Raw genomic sequence first — 17,010 nt, 5'->3', positions numbered from 1 at the left:
CCAGAGTGGTACACTTTTAAAACTGATGAACCTATCCTGATACATCATAATTACCTAAAGTCCATAGTTTACATAAGGGTTTATGCCTGGTGTTGCACAGCCTCTGTGTTTGGACAAAAGTACAAAAACATATTCATCATTATGATATCTTATAGATTCACCACCCTAAAAATCCTCTATGCCCTGCTTATACCTACCTCTCCCCACTTCCAACCTCGGCAACCACTAATCTTTTTATTATCGCCATAGTTTTGCCTTTTCCAGAATGTCATATAGTTGGAATCATACAGTGTGTAACATTTTCAGATTGGCTTCCTTCACTTAGAAATATGCATTTAAGGCTCCCCCATGTCTATTCATGACTTGATAGTTCACTTACGTTTAGCGATTGACAATATTCCATTGTCTGGATCTACCACAGTTTCTCCATTCAACTATTAAAGGACATCTTGGTTGCTTCCAACTTTTGGCCATTATGATGAATATAGCTGCTATAAACATCTGTGTGCAGGGTTTTTTGTGGACAAAAAAACAACCAACTCCTTTGGGTAAATACCAAGGAATGTGACTGCTAGATCACAGAGTAAGAATATGGTTAGTATTATAAGAAACTGCCAAACTGTCTTCCAAAGTGTCTGTACCATCTTGTGTTCCCACCAGCAATGAATGAGGGTTCCTGTTGCTCCACATCCTCGCCAGCATTTGATGTTGTCAGTGTTCTAGGACTTTGACCATTCTAATAGGTACATAGTGGTATCTCAACGTTGTTTTAGTTTGTATATCCCTGATGATGTATGATGTCTTTTCATCATTTCCCATCTGTATCCCTTCCATGGGGAATTCTTTGCCCTCAAGGATGGAACTGGATATTTCCTTTCTCCCACGTGGAAGGCTAGAGATGACTGGAGCTGGATACTTCCCTTTCCCCAGATCAGTTAGGTTCTGATACTACTCCAACAGGCTGGGCTCTGGTTAACTAGTTTCCCTTGAGGGCAGGTCTTATTAAGAAGAAAAAACTGTCCTGGCATATTTCAAAACGGTTCCTTTCTTCTCATGTGCCAGATGCATGGGAAGACCTTTCCCCAATATCTCCTGTGAGAATCTGGCTGAGCCCCTGGAAATAAATCTCACAATACTGTGGGGGCCCCCTGTGACTGGCTCCTCCTAGAGTTTTTGATTCTCGGACTTGTCCAGAGCCTCCAGCAATTCATCTATTATAATTCAGGTTTTCCTATTCTGGCACTGCTTCCTGTGACAGTTTTTGCATGCCACTCCCTGTATTCACCTGTCTCTCCAATCTCAGAGGCAGCAGTCTGCCCTGTGTCCTCCCCTCTCTTATGGATCCAAAAAGAATTACTGGTTTTTCTGTCTGCTCAGGTTTTTAGGTGTTGTGAGGACAGAGCGGTAACTTCCAAGCTCCTTAACATAAGAAACCAAAAACTGCAAGCTACAGAACTTTCAAAAACAAGTTGATAATGAGACCAATCTTATACTTAAAGCCTTTCAGGTTAAGCACTTGACCCAGGTCCTGGCAAGTTGACCGAGCCTTGGCCACACACGGCTCTAAGCTGCTCAAAACAAAGCAGTGTGCACCTTGCCACAATGTCTTGGGACGGATGAAATCATAAGATTTTCTGTCTAGAAGGGATTCTATGCCCTAACATGGCATTTCATACACACATCTCTTTTAGAACACAACATATAAGGGGCACCTGGGTGGCTAAGTCAGTTGAGCGTCCGACTTCAGCTCAAGTCATCTCACAGTTCATGGGTTCGAGGCCTGCATTGGGCTCACTGCTGTCAGCATAGAGCCTGCTTCAGATTCTCTGTCTCCCTCTCTCTCTCCACCCCTCCCCTGCTTGCGCGCTCTCTTTCAAAAATAAATAAACTATTTTTTAAAAATAGAGCTGTTATTGTGTCAATAGGCTGAGACCATGAAGGTCTACGTTCATCTTATATCCACTTTACACAGAATAGTACATGGGCCAAAATAGGAATATACTGCTTACTGAATGCATAATTTAATAATAAAAATCTCTAGATTCCCCCCACCACCATGAAGGAATTCCAATAGATAACCTTGGTAAGTCATAAAAAAGTGTAAAAATTAAGGAAAAATAATGCTAAAGACATTTATTGTTCAAACTTGGAAATACCCCCCCGGATGAAAGACATACAAACTCTTATTGAGCCTCTTTGAAGCCTCAGCTCCTGCATCTGTAAGAGAGGATAATAATAATCAATCTAAACTATGAGGACCAGGGGCACTTGGGTGGCTCAGTCAGTTCAGCGTCTGACTCTTGATTTTGGCTCAGGTCACAGGATTGAGCCCCACATCAGGCACCACACTGAGCATGAAGCCTGCTTAAGATTGTCTCTCTCTTTCTCTCTCTCTCTCTCTCTGTCTCTGTCTCTCCGTCTCTCTCTCTCTCTCCCTCAGCCCCTCTGCCCCGCTCGTGCTCTCTCCCTGTCTCTAAACAAAAGAAATCAGTGTGCCTGGATGGCTGAGTTGGTGAAGTGTCCGACTTTGGCTCGGGTCACGATCTGATGGTTCACAAACTGGAGCCCCGCATCAGGCTGTCTGCTGTCAGCACAGAGCCTTCTTCAGAAACTCTGTCCCCCTGTCTCTCTGCCCCTCCCCTGCTCATTTTCTCTCAAAAATAAGCATTAAAAAAATAATAATAATAAATTTAATTAAAAAAAACTTTTAATGTTTGTTTATTTTGAGAGAGACAGCATGCGACCAGGGAAGGGGCAGAGAGAGGGAGAGAGCAGGCTCGACATAGGGCTCAATCTCACAAACCGTGAGATTGTGACCTGAGCCAAAATTGAGAGTCAGACACTTAACTGACTCAGCCAGCCAGGAGCCCCCACAAAAAAAAATCTTAATAAACTATGAGGTTCAAATACATTATGAATACAAAGTTCCCATCACAGCACATAGACACTCAGTAAATTACTATTTTCATTTTATTATTATTAGCAGCAGCAGTAAATTTCACTACACAATGGCCATCTCCTATAGGAGGCTCAATAAACTGACTTTTGTTTCTTGAGTAAAAGACACTTCTCCGCCTTGGTCAGCCATCAGAGTTGGTCATATTACCCTGCTCTCTGATGTTACAGTACAGAAAACAATATGCTACAGTAAGACGGTCTAAAACGACCTATTCAAAGTCAAGTATCTAAAAGGCCTGAGTGTCAGAAGAACAAAAAGATGCAAATAGTGGTTAGTCAGCTGATAATTCACTCCAAGGAAAGCAGACAGCTATTAATAAACTACTGAAGCCTACAGCGCTGGCTCGTGAACACACAGCACCCTGCCACCTCCAAGCCAATAAACTGCTCGCTCATTTGGAGAACTTCCTTTCTTTCCCTTCCCCTTACTTCCCTTCCTTCTTTCTTCTCCGCCTCCGTCCTGACACTGTCTGCTATTTCTTCTCTGAGTCCCTCTCCTCTCTTTTTACCAATTAGAATACAGAATTCAATCCTATCCTTAGTCTTAGTATTTATTATACTTTTCAATAAAATAAGGAACATGGGTTTTAAAGACAAACCAGGATTCAGTTCCGGTTCTAATAATTAGCTGTGTAACATTTAATTAAGTCCTTGTTTGCTCAGCTGGAAAACAGGGATAACAGCATCTCCACATGGTTACAGTGAGAAGTAAATTTATTTTAATTTAATTTAACTTCATATAATTTAATATAATTAATAAGTTGTGTAGCCTAACACCTGGCATATGATAGGTCTTCCATAAAGTTAATGTCCTTCTCAACTTCTCTAGGAAAATATTATCTAATTCTTAGTTATGTTGTCTACAGGTCAAGAGTTCTCAACAGAAAAGGAGACCACCATTCCTTGAACATATTTCTATTTTATGGATACAGATGAAATCTATCCATGATGGATATAGAGAATGCTTTTGACTACAGAATTTTGCACTGCACTGATGCAAACACTTGATTCTGGGTAGTCTTCTTGTTTTAAAAAATAAGTTGGGACAGAGAAATTTAAATAAACTCTGGAAAGACAAAGTAATTAGTGAAAATTATAAGCTAACCGTGTAAGAGGCACTGAAACATTCCACGTAAAACAAGAAGTTAAGAGGTAACACTGCATTTTAAAAATTGGCTTGAGGGGCGCCTGGGTGGCTCAGTCGGTTGGGTGTCGACTTCGGCTTAGGTCATGATCTTACGGTTCACAAATTCGGGCCCTGCATCAGGCTCTGTGCTGACAGCTCGGAGCCTGGAGCCTGCTTCAGATTCTGTGTCTTCCTCTCTCTCTGCCCCTCCCCTCCTCACACTCTGTTGCTCTCTCTCTCTCTCAAAACTAAATAAACATTAAAAAAAATTTTTTTTTAGTTGGCTTGAAACTGCTTCAGGAGTTTGGGCCATGTAAGAAATAAATGAATTACTTCACAGGAATGGTTCCACTATCAAGGTCTCAATACAATAATAGTAGGCCAATGCCACTTGCCTCTTCCCACTCATTTTAACCTGAGACCCAGAGACTGACTCGACTCTCGAGTGAATTCTACACTGGTAGCCAGTCAATGTTTGTAAAAACAAAACTATTTTAGGGAAGTCACATTCACCAGGAATCAGGACCAGACTACCCAGTGTTTCCTGCACCGAACTCAGCCAGCCATCAGACAAACAGAACCAAAAGGAAAACTACATATGGTCACTGTGTGATACTTCGGGCAACATCCAAGAAGAGAATGTGCACCTGCTGGTGACGCCCAATGCGAGCCCTTTGACCACAAGCCTCAAAACACCACAGCACAGGCCATACTGCATGAGTCGAAACCAAGTCAGGGGGTACAGAGAACTGTGTGGCAAACACTGTGTAACATAGGAGGCCAGGAGTACAAGCCAGAGAAAGGGATTAGGAGGTACTGGGGAGGGTGCGGGGAGGGGAGCCATTATTCTGTTCAGGTACAAGTTCAGTGCCAGCAAGGACAAAATAACTAGGTAGACAAAATTTCTTCAGGGAACATAAAACAAAGACAGTATTAAATTGAAAACTGCAAATTCAAAGAAAAGGTAAAGGTGAACGTTTTCAGGACAGAAGAAAACCAGCTGTGATACGGAGCCCCGAGGCAACGAATACAAATGGGAGAGGCAACGCACTTTAGTAATTAAAAAGCACGGCATTCAGAAACCAGAAGTACTGGAAGAGTTTGGGCTTTTATTGCAGAATAGCATGTTTTTACGGAGATCATAAGAGGATATGCCATGGCATGCAGTTTTTGAAAAACATCAAAGATCTCAACCTACAGCCACAAAAATGGGAGGCAATTTCTGAGCCTGAGTCCCAGGAGCGTGCGGTCTCCTCTCACTGCCTGTCTCCGAAGGGTGTGAGGGCACTGCAGCCCAGCGAACACCCCACGTTCCCTGGGGGCAGGCTGGGGTGACCATACTTACTGGGGTCCTCCCACTGGAGTAAATGCAGCTTCCACGCAGAGTAATACAAAAATCCCAGTACCAGAAAAAGGCAGAGGGCTAGCAGCAGATTGCGCACAAATACCAAGAGTCCCATCTTCACATGGTTTACAATTTCCTACATGACCTAAAAGGAAAAAAAAAAAAAAAAAAATCAAAAAAATAATTCAGGTCTTAAAGGATAAAGCAATCATCTTGTTGATATACTCTATCTTAAAATAAGTATTTACAGGAGAATTTCCAAACGAAGAACCACCTGGAGTTACCACTGAGTTCCTGACCTAGCAATCCTCCAAGCTGCCCGTCCTGGCCTTGAGACACAGCTCCACCAGTCACTCAGCATCCAAAGCCAGAACTCAGCAATTGTCCCTGCGTTCCTCCTCTCCCTCCTTCCCAGCACCCAATCAATGACCAAATTGTGGCGATTCCAACCTCCCACGTAAGTCTTGAGTCATGCCCCTTCCCCCCATCACTACCCTAGTCCACACCACCGCTGCATTCCCACAGACGGTTCCCCGCCTCCGAAGTGCGCTCTCCCGGATCCATTCTCACACGGAGGTAGGACTGGTCCGTTATTCTGACGCCACTCTCCTGCTTCAACCCCACTGAGCTGGCGTTCCACCGACGTGTAACAAAGTACCGCAAACCCGGCAGCTCCAAGCAACACAGATGTGTTGTCTCAGAGCTCCGGGTGCCCAACGTCCCGGTACACTGTGTCTCAACAGGGTCCTCTGCACAGGGTGTCACAGGGCCAAAACCAAGGAGTCGGTCGGTAGGGCTGTGTTCCTTTCTACAGACACCGGAGACGGATCTGCTTCCGAGCTCATTCCAGCTATGGGCTGAACGCAGTTCCCAGCAGCTGTAGGGCTGATGTCCCCATCTCCTGGCCGGATATCAGTCTCTGCTCCACGCGGCCCCCTTCAGCCACGCTGGGTTAGGTCCCTCTCACTCTGAATCTCTCCAACTTCCCCTTCTACCACATCTTGCTTCTGTCCCCAGCCAGAGAAACTTCTTTGCTTCTCAGGCTCATATGATTAGGTCGGGTCCACTTGAAGAATCCAGGATAATCTCCCTGTTTTAAGGTCTGTAGTCTTTAAAAAAAAATTTTTTTTTTAATGTTTCTTTATTTTTGAGAGAGAAAGAGAGAGATAGAGCATGAGCAGGGGAGGAATAGAGAGAGAGGGAGCCACAGAATCCAAAGCAGGCTCGAGGCTCTGGGCTGTCAGCACAGAGCCCGACGTGGGGCTCAAACTCACGAACCGTGAGATCATGACCTGAGCTGAAGTCGGATGCTTAACTGACTGAGCCACCCAGGCTCCCCAAGGTCTGTAGTCTTAACTGCATTTGCAAAGTCCCTTCTGCCACATGAGGGAACATATTTATGGATACCAGGGATTCAGATGTGGACATCTTTGGGGGGCCATTCTGCCTAACACATCTTTCATTAAATTCTCAATTCCTTGAGAATAAAGGAATTGCTCCTTAGAGTTTAGCAGTTTCTGACTGTACCCCTATTTACTCTCCAACCCATCTCTTGCACTTTCCAACCCTGTCTGTGTCCTTTGCCTTTCTTCTTCCAACTCACTGAACGCAGCCTTGTTTCTTTCCTCAAGGCCTGCCTGGAACATTCTCTGATGATCAGCATTCTCTGATGCTCACCTTAAATGTAACATCAGCCGGGAAGACTTCCTAGGATCACCACCCCCTACCCCACTAAGATATCTTGGCCATGAAATAACATATGAGAAAGAAATTATGTATAAACACTATACATAAAGTGATTAAAAAGTTATCAACTAGAGATTATATAACTGTCCACCTAGAAAAGCCAAGAGAATCAACTGAAAAAACCATCAGAACAAATAAGTAGGTGATAAGATTAATTTACAAAACTCAACAGCTTTTTTTAAGTTTTAATTTAAGTAATCTCTACACTCCACATGGGGCTCGAACTCACAACCCTGAGATTAAGAGTCGCGTGCTCTTTCAACTGAGCCAGCCAGGCACCCCACAAAAATCTTCTTAAAAACTATACCAACAATAACTGATGAGAAGATGTAAGAGGAAGAATTCCATTCATGATGGCAACAAAACCTATAATATATCTAAAAATAAACTTAGGAGGAAATGGGCAAGATTTTCACCAAAGGGCATAAAAGATCTGAATAAATAAAGAAAACACACCAGGCTCCTAAGTGAGAAGTTTCGATATTGGAAATATGTCAGTTCTCTATAAATTCAGTCTGACTCCAGCCAAGATCCATGTTTGTTTGTTTGTTTTAACTTAAATCTAAAGTTAATCCAAAGACTTCATGCCCAAGAAGAGCCAAGAAATTGTTTTTCATGAAAAATAATGAGGATTTGCCTTACCAGATATCAAAACAACTCAAAAAACTAAAAGTAAATAAAATAAAAATACAAATAAAATTAAAAAAAAAAAAACAAAACTCAAAGCTGTAATTCTTAAGATAGATGAGTACTGGCACAGGAAAAGACAAACAGATGAATAGAACAGAGTCTACAAATGAGCTTCCTTAGTAGAGACAGATAAATAGAGATATACACACATACATACATGTATAAATGATTTTACTTTATCTATATATGAATTTATTCTATGATAAGGATATAAATCTTATAAAGAAAAAAAAAACATGATAGGATACATAGCTGTTGATGGGGTTACCTCCAGGAAATAGGATGCAATGTTAGGAAGTACTTTTTCCTTTATATATTTCTAAGTTAAGTTTATTTGTTGTAAGTCACAAGTATTACCTCTACAATTTTTTAACATTAAAAAAACCAAACACCACACTGTAGAAATGTAAAATGGCAGACTCTTTCAGAAGCAATGGGGAAGTAAGTGGCTACTGAAATTTACAACATTCGTGCACCCTGGCCCAGCATTTCTATTTCTGTGACTTCTTCCTAAAGGAACATTCCAACAAATACTTTACAAAATAGGTACATAAATGTCCATTAGCAACACTCATTATAAGAACAAAATACTAGAAAAAAAATTCAAATGTCCATCAACAGGGAACCAAACAAATAAATTATTGTGCATCTACACAATGACATCTATATCAGCTGGGGTCTTGGCAGGAAACAGATGGCACATGCAGAGAATGAACCAAAGGAAATTAATGACAGGATTTTTTATAGCTGTGTGAGTAGAGTGAAAGGAACCAACCACGGGTGGTGAAGCATCCAGGGACTATCAACAGTAGGAAGCTACTCTTGCCCTCAAGGTGAAAGAGCAGGAGACAAAGGGTATCATCGGAAAAGAGAGGCCAGCCATCAGGAAGATCACTACCAAGGGCACAGCGGCTCCTGGAGCCCCAGTAAGGGGTGGGAGGGGTAAGAAATGCTCTGACTTCTCCCACCACTCACCCTCTGATCCCTGTCCATGTCTTTTATCAGCTGATTCCAAGCCAGAGGGCAAAAAAGCCCAGATGATGCTGTTCTTAGATGTCAGTCACCAGCACAGAGGATACAAGGTGGGTGATGGATTGATGAGGGCAAGAGAATGACATGTATAGTATACGATGTACCCATTACACAGAATGAGGCACAGCTGTATGTCCTCACATAGGCAAAACGTCTAGTATACACTGCTAAGTGGAAAAAATCTAGTTGTAGAGTCGTAATATATATGTATGGCCCATATGCTGGTGGTAACAAACAAGGACGACACTGATATTGAAAATTAAGGTTACGTGTTAAGCACATACTTACAAGAATAGGCACCAAACTGAAAAGTGGGTTTGGAGGGTTGTTTTCTTTTCACAATCTGTTTATTTGTACATTTATGTTTAATTTGAATTTTTATATTTATGCAAATAACAAATGTACAAAGGGGTGCTTGGGTGGCTCAGTTGGTTGAGCGTCTGACTTCAGCTCAGGTCATGATCTCGCAGTCTGTGGGTTCGAGCCCCGCGTCGGGCTCTGTGCTGACAGCGCAGAGCCTGGAGCCTGCTTCAGATTCTGTCTCCCTCTCTCTCCGCCCCTCCCCACTCATGCTCTGTCACTCTCTCTGTCAAAAATAAATAAACATTAAAAAAAATATAACAAATGTACAAAGTTTTCACATTGAAACAGGAATTAGAGACTTGCAATTCCAGCAACACAAAGGCCTGTATCCCATCCAGGGCTCCCGTTAAAAACAACAACAAATTTAAGGGGTAAGCAGCCTGCCTACAAAGGCAGGTGGCTGTTGGAAAGACGCCTGGGTGGCTCAGTCGGTTAAGCGTCCAACTTCGGCTCAGGTCAGGATTTCATGGTTCATGAGTTCGAGCTCCAAGTCGGGCTCTGTGCTGACAGCTCAGAGCCTGGAGCCTGCTTTGGATTCTGTGTCTCCCTCTCTCTCTGCTCCTGCCCCGCTCGCACTCCGTCTCTCTCTCTCTCTCTCAAACATAAACGTTAAAAAACAATTAAAAACAAAACAAAACAAGCCTTGCCTTTCAGAAGGCGGCCGTACCTTCCCCTGCTTTCTGTCCTGAATGCAGATGTGATGCCTGAACATACATACAGTCTACAAACCTGAGGCTCCAGCAGACACAGGACCATCAGTCAGTCAACAGATTTACCTATCTGTTCAGCAAATATGACAGCGAGAAGGCTGAACTAATCACCTATTTCACTTCTACCTCCTCTTCCATTAAGGAAAAGGATCTTCAAATGAAGATGTAGAACAAACACCCAAACACCCAAAGAGGAAACTGGTTTCCTAAAGTGGATGACACACAAAGAAACAAATAAAATAAGCGCTTAAAATACGCCAAAACCTCCAAGACGGAAAAATAACAGCACCTCAAAATTCTGAGAGACGAAATTTCAAACTCACAGCTAGGACAAAAGCTTGAGGGTGTTGGGGGAAACCGCTCCTCTCACACACTGTGTGGTGGTGGGAAGGATGGGGCCATGTCTAACGAAATTACATGCTTTGCCCTTTACCCCAGTAATCTCACATTTAAGAAACTATCCAAAGACACACTGACAAAAATTCACAATTCACGCACATGGCTATTTACCGCAGCACTATTTGTAATATAAGAGAGTTAAGTCCTTTGGTCGGAACTGAATAAACTACGGTATATCCACTAAAATGGAGGATTATGCAGCCATGAAAAGGAATGAGCTCCCTCCTTGTCTGCCTTTCTGAATAATTTAATCTAAAAGCCATTAAGCTTCAGGTGCCAATCAGGGTAGGCGTGGACTGGAGTGAAGAGAGGTGTGGGGCATCCAGCCATCGTGAGGGGGTCTCGGGGTGTGGCAACAGGCAATGCTGGGATTAACCAAATAAGTAAGTACACTGATGCTAGCTAACAGGAGCCAGATTTCTCCATGGTGGGGAAGGGAATTGCAAACAGGAAAAGGGAAAAACGAAAATAAATTTTGGGGGTTGTACTGAAATTGAAAGGTTTGGTGTAAATGGATGGTTTTTGATATATAAAGATATGAACTATAAAAATAAATATAGATGTGGGCAGTGTGTGTGCCTTTGTGTGATACATGCATATATTCCCTAGCTCTGGTCACTGGAAAGAGCCTGGCAGCAGTCATGTCCCAATTACAAAGAGCACGTCTAGCAGCTAGACCTTGGTTTCTAAATACCATTCTTCCCTGACAGGAACCAGGGATCCCTGGAAGCATGGCTGACTGCAGGGCTGAGGCAAAGAAGGCACAAACAAGATAAGCCTGGATCCTCTGCGGTGCCTCGGAGCAGGTAAAGGCTCAAGGAGTGAGGCCATATCGAACGTAAAATGAAGCCAGCTTGTGGGGCTCCTAATGGTCAGCTCTGGAGCAGTTCAGATCAATAATAAAAGATCATGACCCATTAAACAAGAGCCTAATAAATGAGGAGAGGAGAAAGTGCTCCCTTAGATCAGAATACCAACTAATGAATGTAGAAGGAATAACGTAATTAGAAAGTCACCATTTGTTATAGCGGCACTATCAACAACAGCCATAATATGGAAAGAGCCCAAATGTCCATCGATGGATGAATGCATAAAGAAGATGTGGTACACACACACACACACACACACACACACACACACACACACAAAATGGAGTATTACTCGGCAATCAAAAAGAATGAAATCTTGCCATTTGCAACTACATGGATGGAACTAGAGGGTATTATGCTAAGTGAAATTAGTCAGAGAAAGACAAATATCATATGACTTCACTCATATGAGGACTTTAAGAGACAAAACAGATGAACATAAGGGAAGAGAGGCAAAAATCATATAAAAACAGGGTGGGTGATAAAACAGAAGAGACTCTTAAACATGGAGAACAAACAGAGAGTTACTGGAGGGGTTGTGGGAGCGGGAATGGGCTAAATGGGTAAGGGGCATTACAGAATCTACTCCTGAAATCACGGTTACACTATATGCTAACTAACTTGAAAGTAAATTTTAAAAATAAATTAAATTTTAAAAAAAGAAAGTCACCATTTGGTAACCATTTCAGCAATAATTCAGCTAAGAAATATCAAAGGATGCTAAAATTAATGGGTAGAATTTTGAGAAATGGGGTATTCTACAGTCTTCAAGTTTCTGCCCATAAGATACCTCTTATAATTAGAGGGGAAAAGTGTAACCTTACAATGGAGAAATCTGATAGACGACACAATAAATGAGCTAAACGCTATATGGGAATTCTTGGCAGTATTTTTGCAACTCTTTTGTAATTATTTCAAATTATTACAAAAGAAAAAAATTAAACCAGTCCTCAAATGAATGTTCAAATACACATCCAAGTGAGAGATTTTGCAGCCACTTAAGATGTAATTTATGGGGGGGTGGGGGGGGAGATGTAATTTATGAAAAAATTATAGTGACATGGGGAAGTGCTTATGATATAGTAGTGGATGAAAAAAAGACACAGGTATCATGTACCCAGCCATGAAAAAGAAAAGAAAAAGACTAGAGTAAAACATAAAAATAACACTAGATTAATAGCGAGAACTGTTCAGGCTGCAGGAGCTCACCTGGCCTCCCTGTACAGCCACAAAAAAAGCATGCAGGTAAAGAGTTGCCATAAGCTTGCTGCAGCACGTAGAGTGGAGCAGCAATCAGACTCATCCTCTTCCCGTGTATTCACCTTGGAGAAGGAGGTGTCTCGCTTCTGCCCAAAGCTAGCGCAACAAACACTAAGTGCCAGGAATTATGCAAAGCCCAGGAGACACGAAGACAATCAAACGCATACTCTGCTCTAGAGGGTCACTAAGTTCGCCACTGACCTCTTAACTGTCAAACCCAATGGACATTACTGTCCTCTCGGGCCTTGACCTTCCTGCAGCCTCTGAAACTGGGAGAGGCAGTACAGCATGGTGGTAGGTCCTTTCTCTGCCTTCTTTGCCTACCAATGCCAGCTCATCTTTTAGGTCTCTAAGTCAGAGCAGACTTGGGTCTTACCTCTCTCAGGTAAGCTTTCCTTAATGCCCTATACTATGGCTATGTCTGCTCCCATAACATCCCATGCTTACCTATATCACAGCATTTATAAAACATCTTGCCTATTTTTCTGTCTCTGCAAAGAATCAGCATATAATTTGAAAGCAGAATCTATAACTTAGGTCTGTGAATCACCTGCATCTAACAGCACAGCACCTAGTACAGAGCAACACTCAAGAAGTGTTTGTTTAGGGGCCCCTGGGTGGCTCAGATGGCTGAGTGTCTGACTCTTGATTTCAGCTCAGGTCACGATCCCAGAGTCGTGAGATCAAGCCACGCTGAGCGTGGAGCCTGCTTAAGATTCTCATTCTCTCTCTCCCTTTGCCCCTCTTCTCCCCGGCTTGCCGGCTCTCTCTCTAAAAGAAAAAAGAAAAATTTTCTGAAGTATTTGTTTAAGAAATAAACCAATATATTTCTAATTATGTGCACCAACTCAAGACACGATATAAGCTGTACACATCCCAAAACATAATATATCCTGAAGCTATGATTTGTGTGCAAATCATATATCGGCATAGCAATTTTGAAAGAGGAGAGGAGCTTGGGGTACTACGTGAGGCCGTCTTAACATTTTCATTCTGCAGATATCCCCAAGGCAATTTTGTTCCACATCTATGATTTAATTTGCCATCATTATGCTGACCATCCCGAACTTTACCTTCTAAGTAACTGCTTCTGAGTTCCACATCCACGCAACGTCCTGCTCTACAGCATCATCTAGATGTTTCACAGATGCCCCACATTTCCTCCTTCTCCTCTGTTCACTATCTCAGGTGAAAGGCGACATCTTCACAGGTGCTTCTGTCAGAAACCTGGAAATCATCCTTGACACCACCCTCCTTCCCACTCCCACCTCCACATATAATCAATCACTGAGTCCTATGAGTTTCACTTGTGAAATCCTTCGTGCATCCATCCACCCCTCCACCTTCACTACCACCATCCTATTTCAAGTCGCTATAATCTTTGGCTTGGACTCCTACTACAGCCCCCTGGTAAGCCTCCATTACCCATTCTTGGTCTTCGCCGACTCATTCCCCACAGAGCAGCCAATGTGAATTTATCTCATTCCCAAGCTTAGACTTTGCAAATGTCCCACTGTCCTTAGGGTAAGGTCCCAGATTCCTTCACAAGCCACGTAAGGCTCTGCATCATTTGGTCCCTGCCCACTGCTTCCCACGTCTCCTGCCATCCCCTACACCTCACCTCGATGAGTCTGCAACACTGACCGTCTTTCAGTGTTTTCCACTCCCCATGCTCTCTCCCAAGGTCAGGCTGACACTGTCCCGACACTTACGCTTCATATCACCAATTCCCACTCAGACTTAAAGGTTAATTCCACAGAGAAAGCCTTACCTGTCTCCACACTTCAGGTCTCCCTGTTCTAAATTCCCACAGCAGCTGCTTATCCTCTTATGAGCATTTACAGCAATAATTTAACATTCATATTCTGGCTAATTCAGGCAGGGAACGTGTCTGTTTGGTTCACCATTGTATCCTTGGTAGTGACTCAAAAATCTACCTGCTCACTGACTGAATATTTAGTCAGAGTGTGCTCAAAACAAGGTACAGGGGCGCACCTGGGTGGCTCAGTTGGTTGAGCGTCCAACTGCAGCTCAGGTCATGATCTCATGGTTTGTGAGTTCGAGCCCCGCATCAGGCTCTGTGCTGACAGCTCAGAGCCTGGAGTCTACTCCAGATCCTGTGTCTCCCTCTCTCTCTGCCCCTCCCCCACTCACACTCTGTCTCTCTCTTTCTTTCAAAATAAATAAAAACATTTTAAAAAGGTACAAAAGGCATATAATGCTAGGTTATTTTAATTTAGCCATGAAAGTAAAATTATATTAAAAATATGAACTCATTGAAACAAACTGTATCAAACTCCTATAATTTCTAAAACATCCTACAATATGGTTATTTTCTGAACTATACTTAGCAAGAATTTTTAGCCTAAAATGTCAGAATTTTGCTGACCTTCAAATATCAGTCCCTATTGGATATAAACTCAAGTATGACAAAAGCATGCAGAGCAAAAACCAAAGTATTTCCTGAGCATGTCTCCTATGAATATTTTCAAGGCAAGCTAATTAGAAGTTATTATATACTGTACTATTTATTATACAGCTTCCCAAAAAATTACTGAAAAGCTCATCAATTTTTTGAAAACATTTTTGCTGAATGCACACCTCCTATTCAGATGTTATGCATGACTAGGCAGATTTAAGTAATTAATATGCAATATGTTAAATCCTTCTATGCAAAAAAGCTGTGCATTTTCTAAGTGCAAGTAAGTGTGTAGGGTAGGTTAATATTGTTAATATTCATACAGCACACACCGTGAACTGGCCACAGTTTTAAGAGTTTTGAACAACTTAACTCACTGAATCTTCTCACCAATCCTGTGAGGTTACTGTTTCCATTGTATAGAGAAAAAACTGAGACACAGAAAGGTTAAATTACCTTAAGATCACAGAGCCAGTCAGTGACAAAGCCAGAATTCAAATCCTGACCTGGCTTCAGTCACATAACTTTTTCCACTTGAAGACGCCCTAGAATGTATCAAAACAATAATAAAAGGGCGCCTGGATGGCTCAGTTACGCATCTGACTTCAGCTCAGGTCATGATTTCACGGTTTGAGTTCGAGCCCCACATCGGGTTCTCTGCTGTCGCCATGGAACTGGCCTAGGATCCTCTGTCCCCTGCTCTCTCTGCCCCTACCCCACTTGCTTTATCTCTCTCTCTCTCTCAAAATAAATAAACTTTAAAAAAAAAAAAAAAGAGGGGCGCCTGGGTGGCTCAGTCGGTTAAGCATCCGACTTCGGCTCAGGTCATGATCTCACGGTCCGTGAGTTCGAGCCCCGCGTCGGGCTCTGTGCTGGCAGCTCAGAGCCTGGAGCCTGTTTCGGATTCTGTGTCTCCCTCTCTCTCTCTGACCCTCCCCCATTCATGCTCTGTCTCTCTCTGTCTCAAAAATAAATAAACATTAAAAAAAGTAATAAAAAAATTAAAAAAAGAGGAACTAGCCATAACCTCTTAAAAGAAAAAAATAGTAAAAAGAAATCGGTATAGGATCTAAACAAAAATGCTGCAACAATGTTAGAGAGGAACCGGGGGGTGGGGAGAAGCATAGTAGATGAAGACCACAAGACAGGAAAAATGTTGTCACAGAACAGATGAAGATCATTAACAAAGATTACCCCAGCCCTACCCACTCCCAAATGGCGCTATAAAGCAAGAGATAACTAAGAGCAGAGACTACAGGTAGCGCTCAGGGAAAAAACAGTAAGACAACATTAAAAAAAAATAAAATAAAATTAGCATTCAGGAAGAGTAAACAAAGAAAACTAACAACATCATGGAAATTAAAACCTCAGTGGAAAGTGGTCACTGCTGAAAAGACAGTAAGAGTCATGAGAGCAACGGTGGGGCACCTGGTCGGCTCAGTCCATACAGCATAGAGCTCTTGATCTTGGGGTTGTGGGTTGGAGCCCCACATGGGATGTAGAGCTTACTTAAAAAAAATAAAATCTGTAGAAAGAAAGAAAGAAAGAAAAAGAAAGAAAGAAAGAAAGAAAGAAAGAAAGAAAGACTGGAAGAAAGCAAGCAAGCAAGCCATGGTGGATAAAAAAATGAGCAAGATAAAATGAAAAAGAATAAAAAGTGTAAGAGGATTACTAAAACCCAAACAACAAAACAAAAACATGCAGCAGTAGTAGTCACAGGAGATCCAGCATAAGTGTAAATGGTATCTGAAAAAGAGAACTGGGCAAACAGAAGAGGAAACAAGATGTAAAAATGGATTAGAGAGAGCTGGGCTAAGGGCAAGTTGGCCCAAAGATACAGCGTCTTTGGCTTCTCCAAACCACAACAGCCTAAGGGCAAGGATTACCTGGGGACCTCCAAAGGGAATTCAAAAGCTAGAGGTATGCTGAGGTCCCGGTGACTTCTGCGTGGGTTACAGATTTATTGCCTTTCAGTTCCACATTCACCCTTTTTGCTTGCTCTGTGAAAATGAGCCCGGGCCCTTTTAAGTATTTTCCTTTGCCAGCTCACATGACGTGGAGCTTTGTTAGAAGTTGCCGAAGAGCTACTGCAG

The 17,010-nt window shown here is 42.4% G+C and overlaps 1 protein-coding gene across 2 annotated transcripts in view; it reads right to left on the bottom strand.

Annotated features, from left to right (window-relative positions):
* Positions 1 to 17,010, bottom strand: part of ST3GAL3 (ST3 beta-galactoside alpha-2,3-sialyltransferase 3) — a 199,710-nt gene that overhangs the window by 168,312 nt on the left and 14,388 nt on the right. For both annotated transcript variants that reach the window (XM_042996880.1, XM_042996879.1), the window contains exon 2: positions 5,430 to 5,574. In XM_042996880.1, the coding sequence (XP_042852814.1) occupies positions 5,430 to 5,544 (115 nt within the window). In that variant the 5' untranslated portion in view covers positions 5,545 to 5,574. The remainder of the gene's footprint in view (positions 1 to 5,429; positions 5,575 to 17,010) is intronic.

This window comes from Panthera tigris, chromosome C1 (assembly GCF_018350195.1).
Source record: "Panthera tigris isolate Pti1 chromosome C1, P.tigris_Pti1_mat1.1, whole genome shotgun sequence".
Lineage (NCBI taxonomy): Eukaryota > Metazoa > Chordata > Mammalia > Carnivora > Felidae > Panthera > Panthera tigris.
Note: the sequence above shows the minus strand (reverse complement) of the source record. Positions and strands in the feature narration are given on the sequence as shown.